This window comes from Cibotium barometz, chromosome 31 (genome assembly GCF_041138505.1).
Source record: "Cibotium barometz isolate CiBa-2024 chromosome 31, ASM4113850v1, whole genome shotgun sequence".
NCBI lineage: Eukaryota > Viridiplantae > Streptophyta > Polypodiopsida > Cyatheales > Cibotiaceae > Cibotium > Cibotium barometz.
In genome coordinates, this window is record NC_141076.1 from 2,360,079 (window position 1) to 2,378,969 (window position 18,891).

General features: G+C 39.5%; 2 protein-coding genes across 2 annotated transcripts; both read left to right on the forward strand.

The window, feature by feature from the left end:
* The first annotated feature begins 3,165 nt into the window (after window positions 1-3,165).
* Window positions 3,166-5,823, forward strand: LOC147620395 (uncharacterized). Its single transcript, XM_086825517.1, has 2 exons — window positions 3,166-3,889; window positions 4,745-5,823. Exons 1-2 carry the CDS (start codon window positions 3,166-3,168, stop codon window positions 5,821-5,823), a joined length of 1,803 nt encoding a protein of 600 aa, XP_086681643.1.
* Window positions 5,824-15,336: 9,513 nt separating this feature from the next.
* LOC147620396 (protein TIFY 3-like) lies at window positions 15,337-16,522 on the forward strand. Its single transcript, XM_086825401.1, has 3 exons — window positions 15,337-15,613; window positions 15,724-15,931; window positions 16,041-16,522. The coding sequence occupies exons 1-3, from the start codon at window positions 15,437-15,439 to the stop codon at window positions 16,100-16,102; spliced, it is 447 nt and encodes a 148-aa protein (XP_086681527.1). The 5' UTR covers window positions 15,337-15,436; the 3' UTR covers window positions 16,103-16,522.
* The last annotated feature ends 2,369 nt before the right edge of the window (window positions 16,523-18,891 follow it).

An 18,891-nucleotide genomic window follows, 5' to 3' on the forward strand; every position in this document is an offset into this window, starting at 1 on the left:
CTCCACCCACACCTATCAACATGTCTCTCTACCATAATGAAACACCCCATAGTGATGCATGGGTAGTGAATATCTAGCTTAGCAATGCATTCCCACATCTCCTCTCTAATCTTATGATTATGAGCTCCATATACATTGACTATCCACACCTTCTCCTCATCTACTTGAATTTCCACAACTAAGATTCCACCATTGGGATGATTAGCTTTAATACTAGGTTTTAGGTCCTTCTTAACAATAGTCAAAACACCACTAAAGCCTGAGTTCACTCTCCCATACAAAACCATCCAATCTACAAACCTCTCATACCAAACAAATTATGTTCCTGAAAAGCCATCACTTACATCCCCCAAGCCTTCACTAACCCCCAAAATTCTAAGTTCTTCTTCTTGTCCCTTATTCCCTTAACATTACAGGTGCAACCCTTCACTTCACATCTCCTATTCATTCTAGAGCAGTGGCCAGAACCATCTCCACTTTAGCCTCCTCTTCCCCAACTGATCCTTCCCTTTGCCTCCTTTCTCCTCGTTGGATGTCTTCTCTCCATGATGTTTCAACTTATCCTCCCTCTATGATGTTTCAACTTGCCAATTAATTCTTCCCATGGAAGTGTTTCACTATCATCTCCTCCTAGATAAGTAAATGGATTAAAATAAAGAGAGGGACCCGATCCATCTAGGGATTTCACCCCCCAGGTCCCTTCCCCTTAGCTTTGATTGGATTTTTTCTTGCTACCTCTTTAACTTGCCTAAGACTACATCCCCGATTTCTCAATCTCTTACCTTAGTCCAACCCTATTCCTCAAATCCCCTCCCTCCGCCGTTAACATCTTCCCCTTCCCCTTTTCTTCTTTATCATTGTCTCGACTTTGCGCCCCCACCTGATTCCTCTTCCTTCCATTCCTCTCCACCCATCTCCACATTTTTATCTTCAACTCCATCTTCCCCGACTCCCCTAAATCCACTCCCAATACTTTAGGCTTCTCCAACAGAGTATTCTAGGAGATACACACTTCGTTCGAGTGATGCCCATTGTCCTTGTCCATCAGGACAAACAATGCGAGACCTAATGCTCTAGCCACGTCCCCCAAGGTAGGCCTTAGGTAGGGTGAAAGTCCCAAATTTTCAACCCACATCATAAATGCTTCATAAAGACTCTTGTTTACATCAAACGCGAGGTCGAATGGCATTTCATGTACAAGTTTTGGCTCCATAAACAACACAACTCTTGCAAAGAGGTCAACTTCACAAACAGAGCATTAAAGAAGCCTTTCCTCAAATAAAACACATGTGACACAAATTTCTCATGGAATACTTCATCTTACAACCACCTCCCCAGCTTTGCCTTGCTCGGTCGTTTCCCTGGGCATACCAAAACAGCACTACACATATAGAACAACCCTATCTGCTTCCTTACCAAGTCAGGGGAGATATTAGCACATACCTTCCCTGTGCTTCCCTGTGCAGTACTTAGAGGTTTGCTTGTCAATGCGCTTGGGCGTTTAGTCGCAAAGAAATCGAGTCTTGTTGCAACTTCTTCACCTCTATATCACCTTCTTGCTCCTCACGACTCCTCTTCATCTCCTCATCCGGCTCCCAATCTCCCCACCACCAACCATCTCTCGACTCATCAAGCTGCTCCCATGTATTTGCCATCCTTTGATTCTTACCACCCTACCCACCTAGATACGCGAGATATACATCTGTAACCCACCATTGTACTGGAGCATTTAATCCCATGTGCAGATTAATTAACCTAAGACACCCCACTATGTGACATCCCGACTCTTTGCCCTTTCCTCGACGTTAGCACATACTAGGGTAACCTAGCAAATTTTGATATGTTGCAGGGTTACACAGGGAAAGATCTGAAGACAAAGTACCCAAAATTTGGACCTAAAACTAGAAGATGGTATCAGAAGGAGAAGCAGCTGGTGTATACATCTCTGGCTTTGATTAAAAACCCTTCAGGCATGAGACCACATGTGAAAATTTGGACAAAGGGAGACTATTTGGAAGAGCAGACTCCCAAGGGATATACCACTAAATCTTTGCTTGTGGCATGTATGCAGTTTGGTTATCATATATCTTGGGAGAGTTCATCTTTTGTTTGGGAGGAGGAGAGGTGGGACCAAATTTGTATTGTACTTAATAGTAATTAGGAGTAGGATGGTTGTGGCACATGTAAAAAAAGATCTTCTATAAATAGTAGCTTTTATATGATAAATATAACTATCTTTTGTTCCCAAAAGAAGAAGAAGAAGAAAAAGGGAGTACTATTGTACTTTTCAAGATCCAAATAAGAAATGTGGTTTTTTTCTATATTGCGGATTAAGAAATGTGGCATAAAGAGGAAGTGTATCTAAAAGAATTTGGCAACCCTTAAGTAGGTATATACATGGAGATGTGTGAACCTTGAGCAGGTAGTGTACTATTACAACATTTGTAAATGAACGAATAGGAGGGACGCATGGCATTGATCCCAGCTCATGTTTGAAGTTAGGCCCGGTTCAGATAAGGCGGCAGCCAAGCTGCCGCCTTCCTGCCATCCAATCGCAGAGTGCCCCATGGCACTCTGCGTTCACAGCGGGCGGTGGAAATCCACCCCCCCGCTTGCCACATCATGGAAGACGGCCGTTGAAATTGTGCCGACCCCCCCCCTCGCCCAAAACGGCTTCCAGCCTGCAGCAATTCCAAAATTTCCAAAAACGGATTCCCAACGGATGTTTTTCCCAACGGCCTTTTTCCCAACGGCCACTTTCCACTTTCGAACGTCCATTTTCCAACGTCCCTCCCCCCAACACCCTTCAATTTCCTATAAATTAAAGGGTCTAGGGTGAGATTTTGTACCCTCTAGAATTTCTAGAGAACATAATAATAAGCTTCACAATTTCCATTCTCCAAGGTGCTTTTACATGCACTTCAATCATGCTTTCTTTTTATCCACCCATTTACCTTTCTTTTAATGTTTTTGTGGTACACTTGCCATGCCTTTGACATTGTGTGCTTTTGTTTTTCTTTTAAAGGTGTGCGAAAAGGGCGGGAGGCAACGTGAAGCGAGCGCATAAGGTGACCCCTCACAAACCGCATTTCCATTATCATGACTAATGTATGTGTTTTTATTTTATGTGGTGCTAATATTCTCTTCGTGTTCCATGTAGGTACTATGGATTCCAACACGAGCCATGAATTTGATTCATCGCAACAACGAGGCGACGATGATCCTATTTTCTCCCAAACTCCTCTCCCGCACTCTAATTTCTATTCATTTCCCCCTCCTCCTTTTCATGTGCCACCTCATGGCTTCCAAGCCATGCTCAATTCTCCTTCCTTTTCTCCAAACTCTCCCTTCATGTTTCGCCCCCCCCATTCACCTATGGTAGCGCAACCTCCTAATCGATCATCCCCCCTAGGTATCCCAAACATGGGTTCCATTCCCAATTCCCTAGGAAGCCAACCATCACCCAACTCACTCAATAACCCCCCTTTATCTTCTCAACCAAAGCGAGTTCGTGGCATGAGGAAGGAGCCTAGCGATGAGGAGATTGTGTTAGAGACCCAACCTGCGCCAAAGAAACCCAGGAACTCCAAAAAGAAGGTGGTGGTGGACTTGGGGGAAGATGACGACAACGACAATAAGAAAAGCAAGTGGCAAGAATTTTGGGTTGACCAACTCATTCATGTCAGGGGGGGCATGAGTGAGGAGTTCAACAATCCTGGGAAACAAGGGGTCAACTTGTGGGCAAAGGTGGCCACAAAGCTAGCCGGCATTTACCCTGATTTCAATAAGGATAGTGAAAGTTGTCGCAAGAAGTGGCAAGCGGTGCTAGCAAAATATAGAGTGGACAAAGCTCACAACTCGGTATCTGGCAATGACAGGAGGCACACATGTAAATGGTTCGATGTGGTGGATGAGTATTACCACGATAGAGCCACGGTCACTCCTCTTAGCCACGCTTCTTCATCAACAATGGATGATGCTACTTTCCCTAGCGGTGACAAGGATGAAGTAACTATAGCACAAGATGACGAGAAGCCACAAGCACCCATGTCCTCAAGTCGTCGAGTGACTCCCAAGTATGAGGAATCTTTGGCCACAATGGCCGATACTGGGAAACATCTATTGGACCATCTCAAGGAGACCTCTAGCCAAAATGTTGCCTTGGAGAGGGAGCGACTGAAGATATTGGCAGGATTGCATGCCACAATGAGTGAATTCCTTAAGGAAGGAAGGGGGGGCAACAAGTAGCCTTGGCGGAGGAAATTCTTGTTATTATTATTGTATGAGTTTATAAAGTTTGGGATCTCGACGTTGCTTTGTTCCTATGCGTTGTATGGATTTATGAATGTTTCTAAGCTCCTAAGAAGCATGTTAAGCTAAGAATTTAATATGTATCAACTTGTTTTGGATTTGCAGGTGACAATGGGCATGTCCAAAGACATTGCACTCTATTGTGCGTGGTTGTGTTCTATAGCGATCTATGAATTGCTTAAAGAACCAAGCATGCACAATGATGAGTGCATAGTGCAGACTTGGTTGCATGTTACCGAATGCATGGCACGATCTGTGAGGTTGAGGAAGATTGCGAACCGTAGGAGGGGTCATGAACACAGACAAGCGTGGGCATATCCACGGCCTTAAGGCTTTGTAAAATGCTATCTCCTAAGTGCTTATAGTGCTACCATGTTCAAGCGGCGTCTTAGGGTTAGCAAAGAAACCTTTCATTACCTTTGTGGGAGTCTAGCACCATTCATGCAAAAGAAAACCACAAACTTTCGTGCGCCTGTGTCTATTCAAGATAGGGTAGCCATTGCTCTAAGCAGACTTGCTACAGGAGATGGACTACTGGGCCTTGGTGACACCTATGGTTGCGCTAAGAGCACATGTTGTGAAATAATCCTTGCATTTTCCAAGGCAATTGTGAAATCGGGTCTCCGGAATATGTACATAAGATGGCCTTCAAGATCTCGGCTAGCAACTTTAGCACGAGAGTTTGAGGCACTTAGGGGAATTCCCTACGTCGTTGGTGCGATAGATGGTTCTCACATCCCCATCATTGCACCCCGTGACAACCATGTTGACTACTTCAATCGGAAAGGGTTCCACTCTATTTTGCTACAACTAACAGTAGCCGCCAATTGCTCAGTATGGAATTATGATGTCGGTTGGGCCGGATCAGCGCATGACTCCTTGAACTTCTCCAGAAGTGATATAGGGCAAGCATGTGCAAGGGGCGAGCTGGGTAACTATTGTTTGGTTGGCGACTGTGCTTACCCCGCACGGCCATACATGTTAGTGCCTTTCAAAGGATGCAAGGAAGGGTTGACACGTGTAAAGTACCATTGGAATTTCATTCAATCGAGCACAAGGATGCCAGTTGAGAGAGCGTTTGGTATGCTCAAGGCAAGGTTTCGCATCTTGCTAAAAAGATGTGACATGAATCTACGTCATGTCCCAGATCTTGTTGCGGCTTGTCTTGTGCTACACAACATTTGTATCCAACATGGAGAGTCTTTTGATATGGAGTGGGTACGTGAGGCGGAAGCAGAATTGGCAGCATGCTCTGGACGTGTAGAAGAGGATCGAAGAGCAATAGCTACCTCCATGAGGGAGCTTCAAGCAATACGTGAAGTTGACATAGAGGATGCAATGGAGCGCGCTCAAGGAGGCAATGAAGGGGGTGCGAGTGACCTTGGAGTTGGCTCGGAGCGGCGAGATAGTCTTGCCCGAACAATGTATAGAGAGCAAGCAAGGATGAATGTCCTACAAGTTTTTGGAAGGGCGGCTTTAGAGGAGCTGGACTCACCTACCAACTCCGATTAAGCTTTTGTAATACAAGTCTTTTGTCTGGCTTATTGTGGTTTGTAGTGTGGCTTCTTTATTTTTGTAGTTACACTATGCTTTGTGGACATAATATAGCTTTGTTCTATGGTTTTTGGTATGGTGTTTACTCTTTCTTCCGCCGCCCCCCAGTGTTCACAGTGGGCGGTGGAAGAAGTCAGGCTCCCTTTTACTTCCCCCTCCCCATGTGAACACTTGGACGGCGGAAGTGTGCATTTTGTAAGAGTTCCACCTGGAAAAGTGTGTTTGAGAGTATGTTTTTCGCCGCTCCAATGTGAACCCGCCCTTACTTTGCATTGGTGGGCGATGATATGGCTTCTTTGTATGGGGCCTATTTGGGTCGAAGCCAATTGGCTCGTTGGCTCGAAGCTTCTCGTCACCGCCAGTAATATAGCAGGTGCGCTGAAATAATTGCCTTTTGGTGTCGGAAGCGTGCATTGCATTTTCCTTGCGTAGTAGTAGCAGTGTGTCCAACATTCGCTCTTGAAAACTCTTTTTTTAATATGTTAAGCCTTACATCAATCTTTTTCACTATGGTTGAATTTGAAAACAAGCGTTTTTGTTCATACTTGGACATAAATAATTGTTTGAGGAGGTATTTACTCTGTGAGTTACTACGATACATTCGGGTCGAGTGTATTATTTTTTTACTTTTTTTTGGGACCAATATATATATATCAAAAAACATTATATCCTTCAGCCTTACAACAGGCTACCAACAACAGCTACCAACAACAGCTAATTTATCCCATTAGGAAAATTCTGAGCTCATTTTGGGGCCCTCTAAGGAGTTTCATTCTCTTTTTCTCTCTAAAAAAAGGGGCCATAGTGAGCCCTATCAATGTTATGTAAGAACCCCTCCATGTGACATATCATTAAGAAGCTTATGATGAGTATATTTCAAATATACAATCTTCGACAACTTTCAAATAGTAATGCTCAAGATACACCACAAACAAGATTTAAGATGCCAAAATGTAACGTTACATGCCACATCATCACTTTTGAAACCAGTTTTTGGGGAGCTTCCCTATCATATGTTAGAACCTCATCATGTTATATACCATTGGAAAGATCTTGAAGAGTACATTCTAAATCTACCAACTCCGAAATTTTTTTGAATGATGTGCTCAAATTTCACCGTGGCCCCATTTTTTAGAGAGAGAAAGAGCATGAAACTCCTTAGAGGGCCCCAAAATGAGCTCATAATTTCCTTAATGATCACCCTTTATTAAGCAAGGTACAAATCAACTGCCATCTATCATCCTCAAATACGAAGGATGATTTCTCTCAAGAAATTTGATAACCAAGCAAAATGCAAGCTTCCACCATAGCCTTAGTGGTGCATCCCCTAGGAGTAGGTTTCTCTAGCACATCACCCTTCTTGAACTAGATTTTGACTGTTGGTCTTGGGTTCTCAATAAAGGCAACAAAAGTGTGACTTGTTTGCTTTACCTTCTTGTACCATCTCTTAGTTTTAGGTCCATACTAGTTTCGCAAGGCCCTGAAAGCAAGAACACCGCACAGTTAGGCGAAGCCCAGTATGACTACAGGTCACACCCAAAGGAAAGGGATCAAGTGATGGCTGATTGCAGAGCTTGAATCATCTAAACTAGCTCTACCCCATTCAACTTGTTAACCAAGCATATAGACCAGCACATACAGAGCCTGAATCATCTAAACTAGCTCCACCCCATTCAACTTGTTAACCAAGCATATAGACCAGCACATACATATACACTTATGCATCAACCCATTCACATCAATCAAATCAATATGTCCACCATTTGTTGCCCATCATCCTATTAACCAGTCCCTTGTACCCCTATTAATATATTAGTGTCCACAGGCACTTATATATTAAAAGAGTACTAAGGTTTAACCTTAGTCTAAGACTAAGAAGTCAATATTAGATAAAGTGGGAAAAATCCCATTCCCATGAAAAAAGTGGGGGTATGGTAAACTCATCCAAAAGTTTGTCAAAACATATTCATGTGACATATCATTGGAAAGAGCTTGAAAAGTAGAATCTAGATCTACTTTGTTCGACAAATTTGGAGTTTGCATGTTCAAGTTATGGCCAAAACAAAATTTTTAAATACATTCCCATTTTGAGGGATTTTTCCCATTTTATCTAATATTGACTTTAAGGCTATTTTTTAAAAAACCAGATAACTGTAACACATCTCTTTCTCTTATTATCCATGTTTTCTCTTAGGCATAGAGATCACTAATGCGTACCTCTCACGAGTTCTTTTTTTAATAAAAAAATAGATCACAACTATGCACCGCACGTGTCTCTCATATTTGAGTTCTCTCTCAAGCAAAAAAGAAAAAAAAACATCTCTCTCTCAAGCAAAAAAGATAAAAAAAACATCTCTCTCTCTCAAGCGCATGGCACATCTCTCTCACAAATTTACAAAAAGATTGATGTAGTCCATCTCTCTCTCTCTCTCTCTCTCTCTCTCTCTCTCTCTCTTGTATTTATGTTCTTTCTCAGGGAAAAAAGGGTACACTTCTCTCTCTCTCTCTCTCTCTCTCTCTCTCTCTCTCTCTCTCTCTCTCTCTCTCCTCTCTATGCGGAGGTCGATGGCCCTAGTCCACTGACATGCCTCCACCTCCTTTAAGGGCGGGAAATTTCCAGAGACATCAAGTGTGCAGGAAGTTTCCAAAGGCTTCTCCATGGTTTTTAACTTATAAAATTTTGAAAAGGTTTCAAACTTTATGCCTGCCATGATTAATTAATTAATCATAAAAAAGATTAGGCACCCATATTCACTTGGAAAATCTCAAGTTCAAGTGCTACCCAAAAAAAAACATTCCCTTAGTGCACTTTTCATGACTCAAAAGTATTGAATAAATAAATAAATTATTACAATTTTGATTAGCCTTGAAATTAATGGCTTAAACCTTGGCCATTTTACCATCCGAGATCAGAATTGTTTTTTAGCCCACTAACCTCAACTATTACATTGGAATCCAAATTCAAAACTTTCAGACCAATCAATTATTACAATAGAAAGTCTATCCAAAGTTAAATAAATATCATGTAAGTGCATCACAATTTAAAGTTCAAACCTTTCTTACCCAATTGATTACCACAATAGAAAGTCTATGCAAAGTCAAGTATATAGCATGTAAGGTAGTACAATTTGACCATTCAATGTTTTTAAAAAGGTGTCAACTAGTGTATCACCATATAAAAGTTCAAACCTTTCTTGCGTGTAGTAGCAACTATAGTGTTTGTGGAACATTAACTCTTGACTTTGGCCATTTGACTTTGGCCACTTGACTCTGGCCACTGTGTTCGATTTTTAAAAAAAAAAATTTGTTGAGCCTTACATCAATCTTTTTCACTATGGTTCATACTTGCACCTAAATAATTGTTTGAGGAAGTATTTTGCTCTTCCCAAATTGAGTCTTTTGCATGACCAATTCTCGATTCTCTAGAATATATAATTGTCGTGTAGCACCACTCAACCCATCAAATTGTCTCTTTTCATATATAGGAAAGTATTCTCTATGAGTTACTACGATATATTTGAGCTCTATGAGTTACTACAATCTCTACGCTTGAGAGAAAACAAGAATAGTACGAGAGAGAAATGTGTTGCTATGATCTAGGTTTTTTTTAAAATTAACCTTAGCCTTAGACTAAGGTTAAAACCTTAGACCCTCTATTAACCTCTATTAATATATTAGTGCCTACTAGGCACTAGACTAGTAGGCACTAATATATTAATAGAGGACTAAGGTAGTCTAAGGCTAATATATTAGTGCCTACTAGTCTAGTGCCTAGTAGGCACTAATATATTAATAGAGGACAAAGGTTTTAACCTTAGTCTAAGGCTAAGGTTAATTCTTGTTTTCTCTCAGGCGTAGAGATCTCTACGAAATTTTTTTTATAACAGATCACAACTGCGCATTTCACGTGTCTCTCATATTAGGGTTCTCTCTCAAGCAAAAAGAAAAACATCTCTCTCTCTCTCTCTCTCTCTCAAGTGCATGGCACATCTCTGTCACAAATTTAAAAAAAAAAGATCACAACGACGCACTACACATCTATCTCTCTCAGGGACAAAATGGTACACTTCTCTCTCTATCCCTCTGAATGCGGAGGCCGATGTCCCCACAGTCCGCTGACATGCCTCCGCCTCCTTGCATGGTCTTTATTTAATCTATAAAATTTTGAACCTTACCCCCGAAGGTTTCAAACCTTATGCCTACCATAAATTAGTTAAATAATCATAAAAAATATTGGGCACCTATATTCACTTGGAAAATCTCAGATTCAAGTGCTACCGAAAAAAATGTTCCCTTGGTGCACTTTCATGACTAAAAATTATTGAATAAATAAAAAAAATATTACAATTTTGATTGGCCTTGAAATTAATGGCTAGACCTTGGTAATTTTACCATCCCAGATCAAGAATTTGTTTTAGCCACTAACCGCAACTTTTAGATCGGAATCCAAATTTAAAACTTTCAGACCAATCGATTATCACAATAGAAAGTCTATCCAAAGTTAAATAAATATCATGTAAGTGCATCGCAATTGAAAGTTCAAACCCTTCTTACCAATTGATTACCACAATAGAAAGTCTATGCAAAGTCAAGTACATATCCTATAAGGTAGTACAATTTGACAATTAAATTTTTTTTCCAAAGGCGTTAATCTCAACTAGTGTATCACCATTTAAAAGTTCAAAACTTTCCTATCAAATATTTATTCTTGTTTAAATTAGAAATCTATTTTTGAAGATTAAAAAACTTCTAAAATCATGTCTTTTTTTTTAACAGTCGCTTGTCTCACTTACATTGATACAATACAAGAGAATGAAGGCATAGCCACAAATGGTAGTTGTACAATAATGAGAGAAAGTAGTTAGAGAGTGGTACAAGTAGTGATAATGGTGGCATTGAACACCATGACATGCCTATATTTTTGTGGCTATGCACGATGGCTATGAGTACGGCTATTTCCATGTGTATAGCCATAAAATAGCCATGTAGATAGCCACATGGACTACGTAAAAAATTTGATTCTCCTACCTAGGCCTCAAGATGTGTCGCATTACCTCTTTGGATGCATGACCTAGCTACCTTCCCTAATCTTCCTTTATCTACTTCATCTCCTTTCTTTCTTTCTCTTCCACAAGTATAATTCTCTCTTCCACAAGCGTAGTGCTCTCAATCACAAGGTATGTGTCTTCTTCTTTTCTTCTCCATTCCTTCTCTCTCTCTCTCTCTCTCTCTCTCTCTTTGTATGTGTTTGATTTTGTGTTAAGGTTAACACTCTTTAGGGCATACTATCTTCGGCTAGCTCTTAAAATAAGCTCCAACCCTAAACCTAATGTACATGTTTTATGGTACTATTATTGTTTTTTTGTTGGTTTATTGTTTAGGTTTTAGGTACACATGTTTCCCCACTGCTTTATGCATGAACTCCCCACTCTATACTCTACGCATTGCTTCTCTCTCTCTCTCTCTCGATTTTTTTTGTGTGTTCGATTTTGTGTTAAGGCAAAGACTCTTAAGGGCATGCTCTCTTTATCTAGCTCCTGAGGTAAGCTCAAGGGCCCTAAAACCAATGCACATGTTTTACGATTTTATGCTTTTTTTTGTTCATTGTTTTGGGTTTAGGTATGTACACACGTTTCTCCAATACTTTATGCATGAGCTCCCTACTCTCTACTCTATGCATGGAGTAAAATGCTTTTCCTTTGGTTGGGCATAGATATTATGTTGCATGCATAGAGTATAAAGACAGCTCTTTTATGCATGAGCTATGCATAAAAGAAATCTCTTATGAGCCGTGCACAAAAGAGAGCTCTTTTATGCATGAGATTTGCATAAAGGAGAGCTATTATGAGCTTTGCATAAACGAGAGCTCTTTTATGCATGATCTATTCATGAAAGAGAGCTCTCTTATGCATAATGAGAGACTTATGCATAGAGCATGGAAGTTATTTTTTTTTCACGTGCATGAGATCTAATTTGTAAGATCTTATGTATAGAGAAAGAGACCTCTTATGTATGGGGGTTTTCATTTTTCACATGCATGAGATATCTCATTTGTAAGGGCTCTATGCATTTACAAAAGGGCTCTTACATTATGTGAGAGATCTATGCATTTGTAGTATAAGGGCTCTTACCTTATGTATGGAGCTCTCTTTGAGCTTTATGCATAAGGCTAGAGCCCTTATTTAAATGCAAAGAGCTCTATGAATTTTCATAAAATCTCTATCTTACATATATAGGCCTCTTTTTGAAGAGTATGCAAATAATATTCTCTTGTTATGTTCTCTTTGCTTCTTGAAGATCATCACTCTCTTTAGTTAGATATTTCATTCTTGTCGCTCATGACTTTATTTGGTTAGGTCGACTCTCCATTCTCTAATGGCAGTAAACTCTAAACCCAATGCTCTTTTTTTATGATGCACCCATGCGTGCAATAATAGTGCTTTTTTTAAATATGCATGGGAGCTCTCATGCAATTGCATTGTTCTATATGTATTTTAGCTCTCTTTGAGGTCTATGAATAAGGTAGAGTCCTTATGCATATGCATAGAGATCTATGCTTTTTATAGGACTCTACATTTGCATAAGGTAGACCCCTTATGTAAATGCATTGAGCTCTATGCATTTTTCGAAGGGCTATACAGGTCTATGAAAAAGGTAGAGTCCTTATGCATATGCATAGAGATCTATGCTTTTTATAGGACTCTACATTTACATAAGGTAGACCCCTTATGTAAATGCATTGAGCTCTATGCATTTTTCGAAGGACTCTACATTTGCATAAGGTAGACCCCTTATGTAAATGCATTGAGCTCTATGCATTTTTCGAAGGGCTATACATTATTTATGTGGCTCAAAACATACCATAAAGGGATAAAACCTTAGAACCTTAAAATTATGGTCTAAAGAGTCCCTCCCATACAAGATTATTCACATGAATATTGTAATATTGGTCCATTTATTAGCATGGATATTTAGGATAAAGCATATCAATAAGGAAGTAGATTTGTTATGTAGATGCACATGGGGCTTAGCCACTTGGGGCTAAGGATCATTCACATGTGTACTTTTGGAGGCCTTGGGCTATATTAGGCATATGGGTCATGGACATTGTACCTTTATCACCTTGTATTATCTTTTGAAATATGTCTATTGCATTTTCTTGAAGCCCATGCCCAAGCTTTCATAGCTGATTCTTCATGACAGTCTTTCCATGTTTAGGTGCTACTCCCTAGGATCAGTGGTTACACATGTGTGTACTCCATGCTAGTGAATGCAACCCCTAGGTCCCCTTTATTACATTGGTATCAGAGCCTAGTCTTCCTTATCTTAGTTTAGGTTTTTTTAAATCTCACATTAGTGAAACCCTAAAATTTCAAAATTTCAAAATTCTATGTTTTCTTATATTTTCTTGCCAAATTTAAGAGTTTTAACCATTTTATGGATTAGCTCTTAGCTAAGATCATAATGTTTTGATTACAGATTGATTAGTACTTAATCTATTTTTAAATAATTTAGTGCTTTTATAGAGTTGTGTTTTGTTTTGAATTTTTAGTGGATTAGTAATGAGATTAGTGACAATCATTCTCAAATATCTACTAATCACAAATTTCAAAAACTCCAATTCGTGTACAAATTTGAGAGAATCTTGATTTTCAAGTTCAATTTTACAGTGAGTTTTGACATGACTTTCTTTTTGAAATTTGTTGCTAAACCATCTTGATTAGAGTCTTTCTCCAAACAACCTACAGATAAACCCTAATTTTTTCATCATTTGCCTAGATCTAGGAAATCTTAGAAATTTGGAAAAACCTGTTGGTTGCTATGTAAAATCATGGTGCAGTTTTCAAGAAAGAGTACACAATACAATTCTATGCAGAATTACTAGTTGATCATGGTGTTGCAATTGGCAGATTCACGAAGAATTTGTAGATAGAGCTATATAGAGATTCAGATTACTGTGCAGTTTGTAATTTAATTGGAGATTTATACAATGTAGAGCGAATTTTTTAAGAATCTTGATGCAGAATTTTTAAAGTTTACAAAGATTATTGTGCAAAATCAAATCTTGGCGACAATGAGTCATTCTTGATCAACCTTTCATTAATCTTGGTTACTTCTTGTAAGAATATGGTTCCTTAAAGAAAATTTATTACAAACTTCAAGAAAACTATGAATATTAGTTAAAATTTGTGTAAGAAAGAAAGATTATTGAATCTTGGTGATAATAATACAAGATTATGTCAACAATTTGCTAATTAAGTACCATTAAGATACTTTCTTGATTAAGAAAATGACCAATATCAAGGATTAGTGTTAATCTTTAAAGATTAGTTTTAATCTTATGGAAGTTTAGGCAAACAAGTTCACAGAAGTGATGTCTTGATACAATGAGTGCAGTTTGGAAAAGATTGAGTAGATTATAGTCTTAGTGTAGAAAACTGTGCAAATTTTTATAGAGTGCAAGTGGAGATTTTTGCAAAATGTTTACACATAATGTATTTTCATGAGGTACTAGTGCAGGTGTGCAAGATACTTTGTATTTGATGCAAATATAGTGTATGACCCTATTGGGAATTGAACCCAATCCAAAGGTGTAAACCAATGTGCACCATACACCACAAGGTTTCAAACAATTTGAAAAGAAATAAAAAATTACTCAAGGAAGAAGCAAATTGTTAATAGCAAACCATTTGGACACAATTTTTGCAGATTAAGTGGATTTTGAATTAATTAAGATGATTAAGAAGTTTCTAGGATGGATCTTGCAAAAGATTAGTGATTAAAGTAATTGTAACAGCTTTCTTTAGAAAGACAGATAGATTTGTAAAGGCACATGCATCATTGCCTTTGGTTAAAGGCTCAACCAACAATACTCATTTCAATTCCTTAATGCAATAATGAGAATTATGCAAGTAAGCATTGTTAGCCTGGAAGTCACACACGAGCACTTTTTACCCTGAGTTAGTGGTAGGGTTTTTTTTCCGTATGAACAGACTCTTGTGTGTTAGCCATATCAGCCCTAGTGTTATGGCTTCTATTTGTACTCTTGACATGACAAATATATTGTAGAGAATTGAGAATCGGTTATGCAAAAGACTCAAGATAGTCAATTTGAGATGAGAAAAATACCTCCTCAAACAATTTTAGATTTAGGTCCAAGTGTGAACAAGAATGCTTGTTTTCAAATTAGTCTTAAGGTCAACCAGAGTGAAAAGGATTGATGTAAGGCTCAACAAATTAAAGAAGAGGTTTTACTGCACATTGACCAGAGACAAGAGCCAAGGTGTCACACAGTACTACTAGGCGAGGAAAATGCAATGCACGCTTCCGGTAATTATTTCAGCACATTTTTGTTTTGCGTATTTCTGCTGTTGTTTTTTGTCGGGCCAAAACGCGTTGCAACATTTCTGTCTGTCTGTCTCTATAGATACATATATTTTTTGAAGGCTGCTCGACTCTGGAGATGCCCATTTGGTTGTGCAATTAGCCCCCTTTTTTCAAAACAAAGGCTTACTTTTCTGTCTACCCATCCTCGCTCGCTCGTCGTAAGATCAACAGACTGATCAATATCATGCCAGGAGGCCCAGAAGCCCTCGATCTCCTGCGCGCACTCGCACGCCCCTCTTTAGACTCCTACAATTACAGTGAGCAAGCCCCCATGGTCGGATCTGCAGCTCCAGGCGGCCACCAACTCACAATCTTCTACTCAGGAATCATCAATGTCTACGAGGACGTGCCAGCCGACAAGGTATAATCAGGACATTCAACTGTAATTCGAAGTAGATAGCCGCCGTTCATTAAGCTTTGTGCGCATATTGTATGGATACTAAGACAGCATCGGCGTATCCAACCCCGCAGGCGCACGCGATCATGCTCCTTCTCGCAAATATTGGGTGTAGCGGTGATCAAAATTATAGATCCTGCGTGGCAGATATGGCAAAACCCATTAATACTGGCGCTGGTGTGAGCTCGAGAAATCCTCCCATATCATCAATATTGTCAACTTCTGCACCTGCGGCACAAACGAAGCGGCATCGCCTTGCAGTGACCAGGCGATCTCAATCTGGTACGTTTGTGCTTTTCTTGCTTTTATTTGTTTCCCCCTTGGTGCAGTATTGCCTAAATTATTTGTGTTTTTTTAATCCTAATACATACATATCCTGTTTATCTTGCAGAACTTTCATTTGCTAGGAAGGCATCGCTTGCAAGATTCCTGGAGAGGCGAATAAGATTTTAGATTTCGGAGCACAGCTGGTTTTGAAGATGCGAAATTCTGTTGTGGGCGGCAGCTCCGGCGTCGACATGCATTAGCAGTAGATGAGCCCATACAAGAAGATTAAGCTAGCGCCATATCAAGGATTCAACTGCCCACCAATGCAAAGTAGCCTCAAGCATGAGCCCGCATGCACCATTGAATCAATGTCATTCCTTCATTTACGAAGTTGTAACACATCTCCATGTATATTATCTAGTTAAGGTTTCCAAATTCTTGTAGATACCCTTCGTATTTATGCGAGGGCTTTCAACCGCCAGAACATACATTGACATTTCTTATTTGGCCATATAGAAAAAACCACATTTCATAAGCAAGGCAGGATCTTGAGAAGTACAATAGTGCGCCCTTCGTACCTCTTTACAAAGAAACATAAAGGTTGAAATGAACAAACAAGTGGTACTCTTATCATCAAAGTAGCATGAACATTTGATCCCTACTGCATGCTCATTTTTGTGTTTGCGGGAAGATATATATATATATATATACCGGCTCACAACACATACCTATGTCGTGTAGCCTGATGGCATCGAACCCAGGTCCTCGCAATGGGACGACCCAACCATTCTACCAACTCATCTCCTTGCTCATTTTTATTTCAATTAAAAAACAAGGATAGCTTTCAAATACCAAAAATGAGGTAGAAACTTGTGATTGTGAGTCATGACCTTTGTGATTGTAAGTTCATTTATGAGTTACTCTATCATAACCAACACTACAACATACCCCCGCGACACTTGTTTGCGTCACTACGGGCGTTGCTATGGTGCGTCGCTTAAGTGACCGCAATAACGACGCTTAGACGTCGCATAAGCGACTCATAATCACCACTTAAGTGACACATATTGCATTGCAAAAGCGACACTTGTGAGCGGACGTCGCTTTAACAGACATAAATATCCAGAGTGTCGCTTAAATGATGAGGGGCATTGCATAAGCGACGCTCAACGGATATTTTAAACGATTAAAAATTCTAGTTCTCTTTATGTCGCTCTAGCATGTATGTGCTTTGGAACAATGGTTCTCTCTATCTCTCTGTCTCTCTCATTACAATACTTCTCTCTTTGTCTCTCTCTCACATACATACAATATCAAAGTACTCATTCTCTCTCTCTCTCTCTCTCTCTCTCTCTCTCTCTCTCTCAAGTTGAGCACATAAGTGAGCAAAGATCTATTCAACATGGCAGATTATAACATTAGTAAGAAAATTAAATTTGTGCACAAAGTTGAACAAAAATAAAAGGTCATGTAAATATATGTAAGAGTAGAAGAGCATAAAGTATATAAAGTGATCAAATTTCTATAAATGGTAAAATATGATGAGTACAAATGGTAGAATGTGAGGCCGGCATAGTCTAAGTAATCCTATACTCATGTCTATGGGTAATAGTACATATAACTATGAGGACAAATGCCCGAATGTGAGACGGACATAGTCTAACTAATCCTATACTTATGTCTATGGGTAATAGTAAGTATAACTTTGTACGGCATCGCCTCCAAATACAAAATGGGGCTCAAAACAAGCTAGGGATCTAGAGCAAGGAGAAGGAGGATCCTCTAGTCTCCATGGTATGTACCCTCGTTGTTCTCATGATCATCGTCCTCTGATGCAAGGTGCTCCATCAACATAGATTTGCAACTAATGGCCATTCTGTCAATCTACCTTTGTTATGTCCTCATCACGGTGCAGCTCCTGTAGTTTAGAAAACGTAATTAGTTGATGTTTGAATACTTTAATTAGAAGTTGAATAACATTTAATCTACATTACTTACAAAACTAGCTAATGGAGGTAGCTAGGTCTTCAAAAACCTATAACCCTAATAGGTGGCCGTCTCTATCTCCCGAGGAGTGGGCTCGCGACCATATTCCTTCACCTATTATTTAAAAACCACATGAGTTATCGGTTGATATAAAGAACATAAGATACACACCTACATACACATCTACGACAAAATGTGAACATACAAAAGTGGCAAGCCCTTCTTGCCCATCCTACAAAGACATGATGTATGCCCAGCCTGTAGCCTAGCTCGTGCTGTCTGCATCCTATAGACATATGTTCGGAATCAAAAAGCATGTGTATATAGACCTAAGATTTAAGACATACATTAGTACATAGCTAAAGAGTAAATATTGCACACCTTCTACTGATCCCAATGTGTCGTGAGTTGCATCTCTCGCCGAAACACCCTCCACAACTCAGAATGCATACTAGTGGGGCTGGTATTCTTTGCCAATATCTCCTACACATTTCGAAGTCACATCCAAGAAGTTAGAATTAAAAAAAAATCATGTATCAACAACTGTGAGCTATGAAACACGCACCCATCAAGTTGTCACCGAATTTCATATCATGTAGACATAGGTTGTAACAAAACAATGAGTCTAAATATAGATTACAAGTACACATAATACTTAGTAGGCTCATATGATGCAAAAGAAATGAATATGCTATGAATAATTTTACTACAAACTCATACATAACTAAATTTAACGAATAGTTACTCTAATTTTTATTTTGTTCCAATGGCAAACAGGTTATGACTCGTCCTTTGGTACACCACCTCCTCCAGCATGCCTACGAGCTCCTATGATAGATCGAGGAGGTGTGTCCTCGTTTCCATCCTCGTTTCCATCGACATCTTCTACAATGTCCTCTTGATTTGTGTGTAGCAACATAAAGTTGATGAGACACATACATACTATGAGCAGAGAGTTCCGTGTTGGTGTGTGAATTATCAAGGCACTC

Excerpts from the sequence above, each read along its gene's own strand:
- LOC147620395 (XM_086825517.1), top strand. The coding sequence starts at position 3,166 with ATGGATTCCAACACGAGCCATGAATTTGATTCATCGCAACAACGAGGC. Across the intron at positions 3,890-4,744 it reads CAATGACAGGAGGCACACAT|CACCATTCATGCAAAAGAAA; the intron begins GTAAATGGTTCG and ends GTGGGAGTCTAG.
- LOC147620396 (XM_086825401.1), top strand. The coding sequence starts at position 15,437 with ATGCCAGGAGGCCCAGAAGCCCTCGATCTCCTGCGCGCACTCGCACGC. Across the intron at positions 15,614-15,723 it reads AGGACGTGCCAGCCGACAAG|GCGCACGCGATCATGCTCCT; the intron begins GTATAATCAGGA and ends CCAACCCCGCAG. Across the intron at positions 15,932-16,040 it reads GACCAGGCGATCTCAATCTG|AACTTTCATTTGCTAGGAAG; the intron begins GTACGTTTGTGC and ends TTTATCTTGCAG.